Here is a 13,932-nt window from a genome sequence, read left to right on the forward strand (position 1 = left end):
TGGAAAAATAAACGTTTTAGTAAGCTATTCGCTTAGAGACACAAATATGCTTATGACAAACGCTCCACTGATTTCTGATGGAGCTTGGAAACAAATAAAATACCTTTCAGGTGCCCAGTGTCGAATGAAGTTTATCTGGTAAGAAATGTCTGACCTCCATGTACTGCAGCATTTTTGCTAGGATTTTGTTTGGACATATTTCTTTCTGGTGCTATTAATGAGAGACTCTAGCATAATGAGATGATAGTTGCGAACGTGAAGCCTGCTCTTTCCCACTTATCAAATGCTGTAGTGGAGTAATTGTAACTAAAGCAGATCACATAGATGAAATATCATGCAGGTTTGAAGCGCTAACACAGCATTGCAGCGTATTTTTAGTTTATGTTGAGGAAAACAGCATATCTGGTGGGTTTAAGAATTATGTTTTTTGTTTTATCAGTGTGTTAATTTAGCTTCAATTTATGCTCGTTTTAGCTATAGGTAAAAGTAAGTGATCAAATCTGTTTTTGGAATAAAATATATAGTTTATTAAAGCATGCTTGCCTGAAGTCTTTGTGCCTGGGACACCAGCCTACATTTAGTTACGATAACTGTATGACTTACTGTAGGTTGAGCGTCATGTGCCGAAGCTGTGCCTTGAGTATGAGAACATCAGAGTGGAAGTCTCCGAATTTTGACCACCAGTGGTTCTTCAATGTGCACTGACATTACACTGCACGCATGCGAGTCTGCCTTATTCCTGTGTATGTGCAGTCCATGCATCTAGAAATAGAACTTGCCACCCCAACTTCAGCAGCACCAGAATGCATATAGCTATCGAGTTAGGGCTACAAGCAATTACAACCTCTATTAAATATATTATCGAGGTGGGAGCAAGCACTTCCATCTGCTTGAGTGTCAGTTTAAGACAGAAAGCTGGTCTAGTTGGTGTTTAGATAAAGAGGACATGGTAGTAGCATTAAATAATAGGGATGAAAGGAGGGAAGTAGCGCTTGTGTTGTCTTGTCTCTTTTCATCCCTGTTATTTAGCGCTACTACTATGTCCTCTCTATCTGAATGTCAGTATCTATGTCTAGTCAATCTGCCTGATTTTGTGATTGGTCCGGTATCTGGTGTTAGGCATTGCATTGACTTTCTTAGGCACTTGTGTGTTTATCCAGAAACACAACACTTATGTCTTTATCAGCAAGTTCAATGCACCTCGGAAAAAGAAATAAAAGTGGCCAACGATTACACTTCTTGGTGATGCGATTTTTGAGGGCAGCTTTTCGGTTCGGGCAGTGCGCAGCTGTCTGCTGCCGCCTCTCCTCTCCTCGGGCGAACTGACGATGGCGCATGCTACTCTGGCACCATACCTTAGCAGATCACCATTCCTGTCTTCTGGCTGCCAATGTACCTTCCTACTTCGCTTTCCTTCTCGTGATGCGTTCACTGTTTCCATACTTTTATCCTCTGCTGCACTCCACGTTCACTCTCTTTCATCCTCCGTTGTGCTGCTCGTTGAGGCCGACAGCTATGGCAAGGGATGCCACTCAACCTACTAACAGGGGCTCCAAAATTCTCAAGCAGTTGACATTGAGCCAGAAAACCCGTTACTAAATGAATGCAATGAAGCTGTGGGGTGTCTGAGATCATTCAGTTGTTTGCCATATTACTTGGCTGGTGGCTCCCTCTGTAGGCTGAAACTCGTCAGTATCTGGGTTTTACTGTATTTGCATTACACTTCATGTTTACCATTTGCAAAAATGCTCTAGTGGCGCTGTCTACTGCATTTCTGGCACTTCTTGTAAGTATTCTTTAAAATAGTTAGCCAAACATATCTGTAATACATGAAGCAAAATTTGCACCAGGAATGTTCTGAGCAAAACCTTCTGTGAAGGACTAATTCTAGCAGTATATTGTTGAGGCAGAAGTCTTAAAGATGCATGAGTGGCGACCAAGCTGTACAAATGTATGGTGTTGTGACCTGTGGGCACTGTTTGTGGCAAAGGAAGCGAAACGTGCTTTGTTATATATAATTGTGAAAAAAGGCAAGCTCTTGTAGATATTGTACTTGCGTACCACAGTTAGCACTTGTGTGACCTGTAGACTTTTGTCCGTGATGGTGCACTCCTTATTGGGCCACTGGTTTGCTCCACCGAATGGCATCAGAAAAGTTGTTTCACTATTGCAGTGAATGATTGCATGTGGCACGAACTTTAAGAATAATGCTATTCAGGGATGAATTTTTTTTGCCATTTCAATATTTTTTTTAGTGCCTGTCTAGTAGGGGCACAAATGATAGAAAGCTAGCGTTCACATTCTTATTCTTGAATTTGGTTTGTATGTGCTCAGCACTTCTACTAAATGAATGTGTAGGCTTTGCCGACTGGAGCAGTTAAAAAAAAAACACCTGATTTGCATTTTATTGGGCATAAATAGATGCTGCAACTTTATAACTACAATAATGATGCTGTTTCTGTCCTTTGTGGAGGCCTCCGCAGTTTCATGTGTCAGTGCAATGTTAGATAGATGTGTTTGGGGACTGCTTCTTTTTTGTTTGCCTTCTACGAGTTCACTCTTTTATGTCTTGATGATGCTATCATTCTTGCACTGAATGTGAATTTTCCTTGCTATGCTTTAAGGTCACAGCTATTGTCTATGAAATTGTTTAGACAGTGAAAGAGCACTATGTCTCTCAAAATTGTAGTTCACTGCTTATTCTGTTTATTCTACTATAGCGCTATTAGGTTCCTAAGGGAAAAATTTGTTTCTGTATGGAAGCAATGTGGTGCATGCATACACTGAGAGTAATGTTTTATGAAGGGAATTTATGAATGTGATACACCAGTTTATTGTGCATAGTTTGTCGTTTACACACGTGGTGTTAATATCTCTAACATAGGGTTACTGTGTTTTGGCAAAAAAATATACACTTTGTCCACCAAGTTTCAAATTTCTCATTCCATCATAAATGAGAGAAGCCAACAGCCACAGAAACCAAGGGACACAAGGGATTTTTAATTAATTAATTTATTTTGTGCTGTTGTTCGATTAAGAATATTGCTGAATATGTTACCGCTTAAAGCTAATTGATTAGAAAAGCAGAAGAAAAAACAACCACATGCCGCCGTGGGATCCGAACCCACGACCTCCGAATTATGCATCCGGTGCTCTACTGCTGAGCTACGGCGACGGCTGTCAATTCTTCTGCTTTCGGGGGTATTTATGTTTACAAATAACCTAACTTTTAGAGCGTTCACCAGCGCCACCCACGCTTTTAAGCGGCGGACGTAGCACATCCTGGGTTACCGCTGATGTGACATAGAACGTCATCGAACGGCGAGAGTGGAAGCTGTGTGAGAACCCTCTTATGCTTCCTATGGCGTCAAGGCTGCCAGAACCGAGGCCCTCGCTAAGCAATTAAGCAAACAAGAGAGGGGGGATGAGGGGCTCGTTACAAATATGAGAGAAGGTAGTGAAATGCATTTTGAGGACAGTGATGAAATTTCATTAGAAGAGGATTTCTTCCCAGTCAGTCAGATTTTCATATTTGCAAACAAGGAGAAATGGGATGGAGCCAAATGGAAAGAATAGGAGGCAGGAAATCAATTTGAAACCTGATAAGCGCTTTCTTGTGTGGCGGCCTCGGCCATTTTTTTTTTCACTAGCTATTCTTCAAACAATCTAGTAACGTTGTATATTATGCTCCTATTATAGTTTCACCCTTCCGTTAGTAGTTAGATTCCTTGGAAGTTCCAAAACATCATGGCCTTCATCATTCCAGCTGGCAAAAAGACCTTTGGTTTTTCTTGGAGCGCTTTCACTAGAAGTTGTCCACTACTTTGTGCGCTCTTTGACTTGGGGGTGTAGTAAGTGAGTTCATGTTTTAGGTATGTTAGCAAGTTTTATGCAGAATGTCCTGTAGATTGCATTTAAGCATCGCCAAACACTAAGTGAAGATGTCCTTTCAGATTCGATTTTGGATGATTGTCATCAGTGGTGGCATTTGTTCCACTCACAGCTTTTATGTGTAATCCATCACGTAGGATTTCATGCATGCCTTCACTTGAGATGCATGCAGTATCAACAGTCTTGCACATTTTTATTAGGCAGTCCTCCATAACTATACTCCATCTCATAAGTTCCTTGCAGCTCTCTGGAAGCTAGAGACCTCCTCAGCCAATTGGGAGAGTGCATTAACCCTTTAGCCGCCAATCCCGAGCTGTACTCTTCATGGGAGTTTGTACAAATATCGCCAGCGATGCGTCTTGCTCGTCCGGCCTGATTTTCCGCTATTATTTTTCGTTCCTTTTAACACGCCCACCCTAATTTTGTTTCTGCCGCCAAAGACAAGTTACGGTCGTCTGTTGCTTTGGTTGCAATTTTCATCCCTAGAAGGTGATAGTTTCCTTGAAAAACCGCATTTCGTGCCTTTTGCGCATGTTTTGCCTGGCAACTGTCTTTTCATAATGGTGCTTCACATGCAAAATGCTGGTGGCAGTGATGCTCGGAAAAAAAGAGGTGCTTCTTGGAGTAGTACAGAAAGCAGCGTTGCTGACGACATGGAATTTCTGTCTGACAGTGACTCTGACTTTGTGTTAGAGCTGGAGATTGCTTCAGATGGTGGTGAGAGCAACGACAATGATGATGTGTTGAGTAGTGCACGTGTGTGGCAGCGCGTGAAGGCCAATCCCGCCACCTGCACCTCCGCGCTTTCCCTTTTCTTCACTACCCGGAATCTTGCGGCAGCCCCCTGACGAGAATGATATTCTCGGTTGGTTCCATGTATTTCTTGACTGGGGCACCATTGACCTAATCGTGACGAAGACTAACCGTTACGCGGTAGTGTGTTGTACTGCTCAGGGTTCTACACGAAAGCCAGTAGACTGCAATGAGATAATGGTCTTTGCACTAATAATATTGCAGGATATTGATGGTGAACCTCATGTTGAGGTGTACTGGTCAGCAAAGAAAGTTTTGGTGACACCAGTGTTCAGGAAGACCATAAGCAGGAAGCGCTTCAGCGCGTTGATGCGGTGCCTGCATTTAACCAGCTTGATAACCATAGATGAAACTACCCATCTGCACCCCAGGCTGTGGAAACTGGCCCGTTATCACAAGGCTGAATGAGGCCTTCCTTGCTGCCTATGTGCCAGAACAGGATTTGTCCGTTGATGGGAGCCTCTTGCTTTTCAAGGGGAGATTAGCACGGCAGCGATACCTTCCACTCAAATGTGCAACATTTGGCCTCCAATTGTGCGAATCTTCAAGCGGCTGCATTTGCAACTTGATAGCCTACACTGGCAAAGGGACAGTAGACATGGCTGGCGAGGAAGCGATGGGTACCAAGGTGATGAATTGTAGAGCCCTTTCTTGACAAGGGGTACACCTTCATGGTTAACAACTACTACAGTTCCTCTTCTCAAGTGCACTTTTCAGTGTGTTACCGTGTTCTGCATCGATTAAATACTTCGAATTTCAGTATGTGTGACCCATTACCACGGCATACATTAAGGGAAAGCTGCCCTCAGTGACAGCTTTTGCTTTTTAGTTTTTGTGCTAATTCTAACCAGAAATCAATGATATAATGTATTTTCAAAATCAGTGTTGCATGGAAAAAATAATGACAATTTAAAAAAAAATTCCGATTTTGGTCCGTTTTTCAGGAGTTAAATTGACGGTTAAAGGGTTAAACGTGTTCCTCCGTGCCTCATCATCTTCTTGTCTTGTGCTTGTCAGCTGCTCATGACGTGTGCAGATATGGTTGGAAAAGAGTATAGACAGTTGCTGTCCACGTACCGAATAATGAAGGAGCATCGGGTAGTTCTAGAATTGCATGTGTGCACTTACATACACTGAGTACAAGCATTTTGAGCGACATTGCGCATTTTGTCACATATGCAAACAGAGACGCAACAATAATTTTCGCCTAGTGTTGCCATGAGAGCGGAACCATTTTTGTCAACAAACCGACATTCTTCTTTAGGCCCAGGAGTGACAGAATTCTCACTATAATTAAAAATGAAGCAAATTTATCGCTCGTGGATTTTGTTATAGGTGAGAGACACAATGAAAGTCCGATGCCCCATTTATGACCCAAGCCCAGTAACAGTGGCAAATTCATTCCGAAGCGAGAGGTCCTGCTTTGGCATCTGTACCCACCTCCCAATTCTGCCTCTAAAGACAGCCGAACTTCAAGGTGCTTGCTTCATTAATGAGGCATCGCAATGCAGAGGCACAGTGAGCAATCGCTGCTTGAGTGGGATTCACTGTTAGCACCAGATAAAAAAAAAAAAATCCCCCCCCCCCCCCCCCCTTCTTTTATATTGCGGTTTTTCTTTTTGGCTCTTTGCATATGTCTGTCTGGCCACCCCTGGTCTATAGCATGCTTCATCTTGTGTGTATGTTGGCCATCTTTAAATTTGTTTGCCCCAAAAATAACCTTAATTTATGAATATCAGGTTCATGAATTCTGATATTTGTGAATTCGTTTGAAAGCAACACATTTATGTTGGATGATCTCCTTACCGTGCTTCACTAACACTTCTTTGGCAGGTCAATATCGCAACTACCATGCTGCTGCTCTACAGCAGCTCACTTCTCAGGCTTACACAGGGTAAGTAGAGTCATTTCCTAGCATGTTGTACATCCTTTCAGTCTGAGGACAAGTTTTTTTTATAATGTCCACAGCCAGGATGTCCATATTTGCAAGTCATGTTGAGAAGGTATTATATAACTTAAAGTTTCTCGTGAGTGTGGCAAACCAACACATGCTGGTCTTTTAGCTCGAAGCTATATTTTTCAATATCAGTGCGGCTGCAGCATGTAACAGCTTCGTCATACTGGTGCAGTGATAATGTCGTTTAGCTGTGTGCATTTATTCAGCTCTGTAAAGTGTTTGACATGCAGTGTGATCACATTGTGATAACTTTTCTCCAGTGAAGTACTGTTGTGGTACAAATATCTTCAGGACTTGTGAACGGTAACTAAAGCACATAACCATGTATCATATGGAGGTGGTAGTCAAATCGTGCGGTGGTGGTGGTAGTGGTTTATTAAGAAAAAAAGAAACGGAAGGAAAAGAATGTTGCCAGCTGCGGCAATTGCTGTCTAATATCTTAAGCTCCCAAGTTGCAGCCGGCGGAGGTGAAAGAGAGAGGGAGAAGGTAGCCAGGGGAACTATAGAGGGGAGCGATAGCGGTAGTGTGTGAGGTACTGAAATGAGGCAGTTCTTGGCAACCATTGCATCTGTGCGACTAAATTGCTGCTCACATGACCTGGAAACTTCTGTCCTTGGTAGTGCCTGCAGTGACAAAGGAAGTAGTAGATAGGTATAAATGTATACTGTATGTACCAGTGCTAACTTCCATCTAGCAAGTTAATGCTGGTGCTTGTTGTACATCACATGTATTTTCTTGGCATACCTTCGACACATACCCCTTCCTCTTCCTTATGTCGTGCCTCCAGGCCTTTAAGGCACTGATAAAAGGTGCCTTATTTTATTTAAAACTGTGCTCAGTCATGCCTAAATCGACATTCTTTTGGTGGTTTGTTTGTTACCCAAATGATCATATTAAAACTAGTTAATTTTGCATTGCGTTTTGTTCGGAGACTAAATGGTACAAAAATGCCTGAAAAGCCGGTCCTGTTTCAACTTTCTGACAGAGTGGTCCTTGTAGTCTTGGTGTATTGTTGTTTCAAATACTTGATCGGTGAGCAAGCTGGCATCACCAACTTGAGTGAAACTTTTCACTGTGAATCACTGTTTTGGAACCTGTTTTAAATTCATGCTTACTAGTGAGAGTATAGCGTCATGATCATCACTTATACAGGCATTGCGTACCTCCATGCTGTGAAACTGATGCACCCAGATGTTATGTAGAGTGTGCATGTAGCCATAAACATAGAAAGCAAGTGCAGAACAAGGATATGAATGTTAGCTACATGAACAAGTACATCTTCAGACTACCTTGGCTGTGTCCTATTGGTCTTGTGAGTCAGTCAGCAATTATTTGTGGAAATGTTATAGATCACGAAGTTTGCCCTCTAAATTTGGTTTTAACTACCAAAGGCAAAGTCATCATTAGCGACAGCAGAAACGCGGTGATCAACTACTCAAGAGGAAAAATCGGCAAGAAAGCGGCTGAAGGAATAGAAAGTGCAATTATAGACAGACATGTTAGAATAACATGGACCCCAGCACATGCTGGGGATCCGGGCAGTGAAACTGCAGACAGAACTGCTCGTCTAGTATTATCAAGACGAGCGCTCTATTGCAATAGAGCAAGCAAGATAGTGGAAGAGGAATACTCTTCTCCAAGGGAGAAGATGGCCAAGCAAAGGGAGGATAGAAGAAGGCTGCCCGTTCCAGACAGGAAGGAGCTAAGCTACAGAGTGTGCAAGATACTAAGAAGACTCTAGGTGGGAAACTACCCCTCCCCAAGATGGAGGGCATGAACCAAACCCATTAAGAAAGAAGAGGAAAAGACACTAAGCCAAGAAGAAAAATGTATCTTTTGCGGAGGAGTGGCCGACACGGATCACATCATCAGAAAATGCAAAGAAGCTCCAGGAAAAAGCAAGTGTGAAGGTGATAGAGTATGGAATGAAGCATTAAGAAGTCCATATTCTCGGTTGCGAAAGGAACTGACCCAACTGGCAGCTGCAGCATCACTTAAATTTAAGTGTCAGTCTAGTAGCAAATAAACCCCCTACTCCTCTTCGGGAGGCCTGCGTGCTGTGCCGGAGAGGGCAGGTAGGGGGGCGGGTTGAAGCAATAGTTATTCTGAACTGAACTGTTTTTCTCCATGACACTACTACATTTTAAAGGGACACTGAGGACAAGTTGGCTCATATTGATCGGGTTCCATGTTTCTGTGACAGAGGTGCTACTTTCACTGAAGAGAGAATTTTAATAAGCTAGAAACGGCCAAAAAAATTGAATACAGTTACCGTCACCACACATCATTTTCCCAGAGTAACTCTGATGTCAATGCTTTCTTTTGGTTGTGGATCTTTGAGGCTATGCCACACTGCCATTCATTTCCATCAGGTGATTGTAGGCTCCTTTGCTTCATTGACATCATGAGTTTGAACTGAATGGCCAAAAAATATATATACATGCATTAAATTTTAAAATTTCAATTGTGTCAGCGATAAAAATCTGTTTGCTGCCGAACAAACAGGAACATAGCCACAAAGAGTCAAGCAATCGTTTTTTTGCCAAGAACAAAAATTGAATGCAGTTGTCCTCAGTGTTCCTTTAAGGGCTTTGGCTTTGGTGTTCTAATGAAGCAACCCATTTGAAATGGTTCTGTTGTGTACCTTTGCAGCACTTCCAGTCAGACTTACGCGAGCTGGGTGCAGGAAGGTGTCTCTGATATGAGAAATAGCAGTGTGGAAAAAGGCCGGAGCTTCCATTACAGCAGGGACAGGTATGAATTTGCATTTCATTGCACTTTGGTTATTCTGTGCTTGTTTTTGTTGTTTTTTTCTGCTTGCTGTGAGGGCACCCTACATCAATTTTTCTTTATTTGTGGATGGTGCACTGCAGTATACATGGTACTGCTTTGTTTTTCTCTGTTAATGTTTTGCTTTTTTGGGTATCTCTTGAACATCCATTGAGTGCTCAGTTTTGTTGTGGAACATCCAGATCATAACTGGCCCTTTCTCCAACAGTTGACCCATTCTGCTCATCTGTCAGGCATTGTTCTACGTTGAAAAAGTGCGCTTCCGATCAGCGGTAGGGCATTGCCCGACGTGGCATTTTGCCTGTCTTATCTGCAGTGAAAAGGGCGTGCCTTCTGATGGGAATAGTTGTAGCCTATAGATTAGCTATTTCTTTTTTCTCGAGAGAGATGGGAGCATCATACTGATGTAGAAATATATTTTGATCACATGGTTCTAGAGGCCTTGAAATGGCACCGAAAACTTCGCGGCATGGCTTCCATTCCACCAGGCATTTTTTCGGAAAGTTGGCAAATGATTTTGTAGACTACGTGCCTCCTTCAACACGACAGTTAGCATCAAAAGCAAGTTCGGGCAGTGAAACCAAGGAGTATGGTAGTGCAACCTGCAGTGATGATGATGTACCAGCAAGTGGTGCCCAGAAATTGTTCACTGACGACCTCCCCAATTTCGGTCCTGTTCAGCTCACTGTGCCCAACTCTAGCTTACAGGTTCCACTGTCAGATTTATGGTCTGAGATGCTGTGTTTTTAGGCATGCAAAAGAAAAAAATCGCTGCAGCAGCTCATCCTCTTGTAGCAACATAGCATAGTGGGCGAGTTGGTATTGCATCTTTAAGGAACGAAACAGCGCAACTAAAACGATGGACCAAGAAAAAGTGAGACACGAACACGGCTTTTTCTTGGTCCTTCGTTTTAGTTGAGCTGTTTCGTTCCTCATCCTCTTCCCCAGCAGTCTGTGTGGAACACTTGGTTCGAGGTAAAACTTCTCAAGTTAAAGGCATTTATGGGTGTTCTCTTGAATGTGGCTTTGAACCCAAGGACTGAGGCCCAAGGCGCAACCCTCGAGGCATTAAAAGAGGTCGCACATCCGATTATGACCAGAAACAGAGGCTCAGCGGGACGCCACACTTTATTTAGGTACAGACTTGAAGGCTGCAGCAGCAAGGATTGTACGGTCTGCATTGACAGTCAGACAAAAGGTGGCAGAAGGGAGATGGTATTTTATTGCAAGATGTGTGAGAAGCAGCCTAGCCTTCACCCAGTAGAGTGCTTTGAGAAATACCACACTTTGAAGAACTTCTGCTGAAGGAGTAGCGAATAACTAAATCATGATGTGGCACTCCCATTGTTTATAAGGGGCTGGAAGGCCCAGAAATAATGCTGGCTGAAGCCATCGTCAGTAGGGAAATTACACCCAGCTTCACTGCAATGCTGCCTACTCAGCTAAGGGTAAAACCTTTTATAGTTAGTAAAACAAGCCAAGTACTGTATATAATGAGGTCATTATGAGGTATAATGAAGTACTGATGGCAGATGCTGACGTGCTTCCCATGATGACTACATGTGTGCCTGTGAAGTGCTAGTATGTGTAGTTTCAGGGTGCCTACCCACCGAGAAAGCCAGGAATTTTCAGAGAACTTGGCGAATCTGAGAAAACAAGGAAATACCTGCCCCAATCACTGTCAGTCAGGGAAACTGACAACTTGCATAATTGTCCCAGCTAGCTTAGCATAGCTCCAAGTCCCTTCTTGTCCTGGATGGACTATTGCCACACGCTAAATGTGCTTAGCGATTGATTCACTTTAGCTGAGGTATTTCAAATGGGGATTGTGCAAATGATGCATTTCAAAGTGAGGATGTTTCTACACTACTCCGTCTTGTTAGTTCCGTTTAGTGTTGTGGAAGTTGAAAGTGCGTTGCCAGCTTCCAGCTTTGTGTTGCTGGCTCACATTCCCGTGATGAGACTGCACTTGCAGAAGCTGATGGCATGGGCTTGTAGCTCCCACAACACTACACATAACTAGTGAGATTACAGGGGTGATCGAGAGAAGGAATGTGCCGTAAGCTGGAGGCAGTTCTTTGCAGCAGTGATTCTTTCTAATTGTAATTTGGGGCTCATTGCTCTACTGTCCTGCATGGTTATTATGTGCAATCGTCTTGTGTCTTGATGCCCTTGCATGCCTTGTGCCAACTGTGATACACATTGACTGGTACAATAAACCGTCAGGAACTCGGAAGTTGTAATAATGGATAAAAATTTCTACAGAAATGGAGTTTTTAAGCCCAGTACCAAAATTCCCATTGGATTGATGGTACCCCCTTTGACAAAAGTTTAGAGCCCAGGGGATTTGCTTCCGAGCCACACTCTGTGGCTTGTAATGTATCCTTAGTGATCAAAATCTTTTAAAAAGTAGAAGATTTTTGGCACTGCCCTTCCAACTGGTAGGACTTTCATGAATGCTATAGGAGCCCCACTACACAGCCTAGAAGCAAACCCCCCTGGGCTCTAAACTTTTGACAAAGGCTGTACATTGAAAAATATGAAGCTATTAAGGTATTAACACGTACTAAGAAATATTAATCCCTGGCCTTATTTTACGATGTGATCTCCGCTATGCAAACCAAACACTTAATTATAATAAGAAGAATTCTGTGTAGCTGTACGGCAGTGAAATTGCGTGCTTCATAAGGAAAGGAAATGTGTAGTAATCGTCACAGTCCCGGTGGACACTTGTACTGCACCATGAGGAGAGGGGTGAAGGAGGGAGTGCAAGGAGACTGCATGGCAACTGAAGAAGCATGGCCGACAAAGAAAAGCGTGCCATTGCAAATCACAGTGATAATGTGATGGGGGCAGCGGCCGCCGTTATCTTCCCTGCAGCTGAGATGGTGCCGCTACGTGTGGAGTAAGAGGTGTGGTTGGGGCTTGGAGGCGTATGCTGCTTTCCTTGTGTCCCCTCTCTAAGTCTGTGAGGCCATCATTGTCTCAGGATGGGGACTCTGTTTTCACTTCGTATGTCTCCTGTGAATTCTCCAAGCTTTGCAGCTGTCAGTGGAGGCAGTGCACAGCGGCGGCGAATTCGCATATGGTACAGAACGCTGTCGAGGGGTGTGCATTATGGCATACTAGTATAGCATAGCAAAAATATTTATTTTCAATGGAAACAGAAAATGCCACCTGAAACGGTTAATGGCAGCATCAAGGTGTGATGTCTTCTGTATGGGTTGCGTCACACTTTCAATATTTGCGAGGGTCCGGACAGATTTGTGGGAAATAAAACACAACACTCGGGAACAGGAATAACAAGTCTAATAATTTGCTTATACTGCGAGGGGTGCTGGTACAGCGCACCAAACACGATGCAATGCGATTATTCAGCTGGTGAGAGTCTTCCTGGAGCTATCGCACGAACCACTTGTGATGCACTACACTGGCTTCAGGATACAGCTGTCATGATGGTGGCTGCGGAGCAAGATGGCAGTTGTCTGCTAGCGAGGCAGTCGGAATGGCAGGAGTTAACGCAGTCTTGTAGCTGTTGCCTCGTCCGTGACAAAAGTGGGGATCGTTCATATCTCCCCTATGGCGTGCCCCCACCTGACAGGATGGTAGTTGGAGAGAGAGGGTGGCGAGCTGCATGAGAAGGCCGGTGCTCGCCTTTTTATACCCTCTTTCAGGCGCTCTCCCTGTTCCACTGCACCGCAGCTGCAGCGTCCATCATCGACTTGCGATGATGCAGCGTGGTATGCATTGGTGGCGGCAACTTGGAATCAGGCCGTTGGATATGAGGCTGGTCATGTACACAGAAGTGGCAACCTCACCGTGGACCATTCGTCCTGTAGCTGGTCATGTGGACGATGAAGAGTCGCTGTTTGCCTTGTAGCTACATTTTATGTTGTGTGTTCTCGAGGCATGTTCCATATGTCAAAAAAGGAGTGGGTTTAGTCCGAAAGTTTGTGAATTTGCAACTTGTATTGTGCTTTTATGAAGCAATACACACTTGGCCTACTGTGCGGTTTGCAAGAAGCAGTTTTCACTCTATAACATAGAAGATGAGCTACATGCAAAGACCAGAAGCAGGAAATGTCAAATGGCCTCAAAGCCTTGTTGCAGAAATGTGCAGCCACATTTGTATGATTGCCAGAAAGAGAAACCTCTGATCTCTCCCTTTGTGTGGTAGCTCTTATGGATAAAAGTATCTTGAATCTTGAAGGGCTACCATGTTTTAGTGTGGACATGCCTGCTGTTCTGTCTATCATGTTCGTCACCATTAACACATAGAAACTGCACATAAAATTCTTGTAGCATCATTGTGTACCGTCAGGGTCAGGGAATTCTAAATTAAACAGCCAAGGCAAACGTGGAAAAATCATGGGGTTTGAAACGGACGAGAAAGGACATGGACGGGCCATGTCCATGTCCTTTCTTGTCCGTGTCTTTTTAGCGCAATTCCCTTCTTTAAGTATGTACGACCGACTCACCC

The 13,932-nt window shown here is 43.6% G+C and overlaps 1 protein-coding gene across 5 annotated transcripts in view; it reads left to right on the plus strand.

Moving 5' to 3' along the window:
• The window catches only part of LOC149352649 (ribonuclease 3-like), a 136,183-nt gene that overhangs the window by 9,742 nt on the left and 112,509 nt on the right, over positions 1-13,932 (plus strand). For all 5 annotated transcript variants that reach the window (XM_089581849.1, XM_089581850.1, XM_089581851.1 and 2 more), the window contains 2 exons: positions 6,538-6,598; positions 9,315-9,416. In XM_089581849.1, the coding sequence (XP_089437975.1) occupies positions 6,538-6,598; positions 9,315-9,416 (163 nt within the window). The remainder of the gene's footprint in view (positions 1-6,537; positions 6,599-9,314; positions 9,417-13,932) is intronic.

This window comes from Amblyomma mixtum, chromosome 3, assembly GCF_055824585.1.
Source record: "Amblyomma mixtum isolate Tamu chromosome 3, ASM5582458v1, whole genome shotgun sequence".
Taxonomy (NCBI): Eukaryota; Metazoa; Arthropoda; class Arachnida; order Ixodida; family Ixodidae; genus Amblyomma; species Amblyomma mixtum.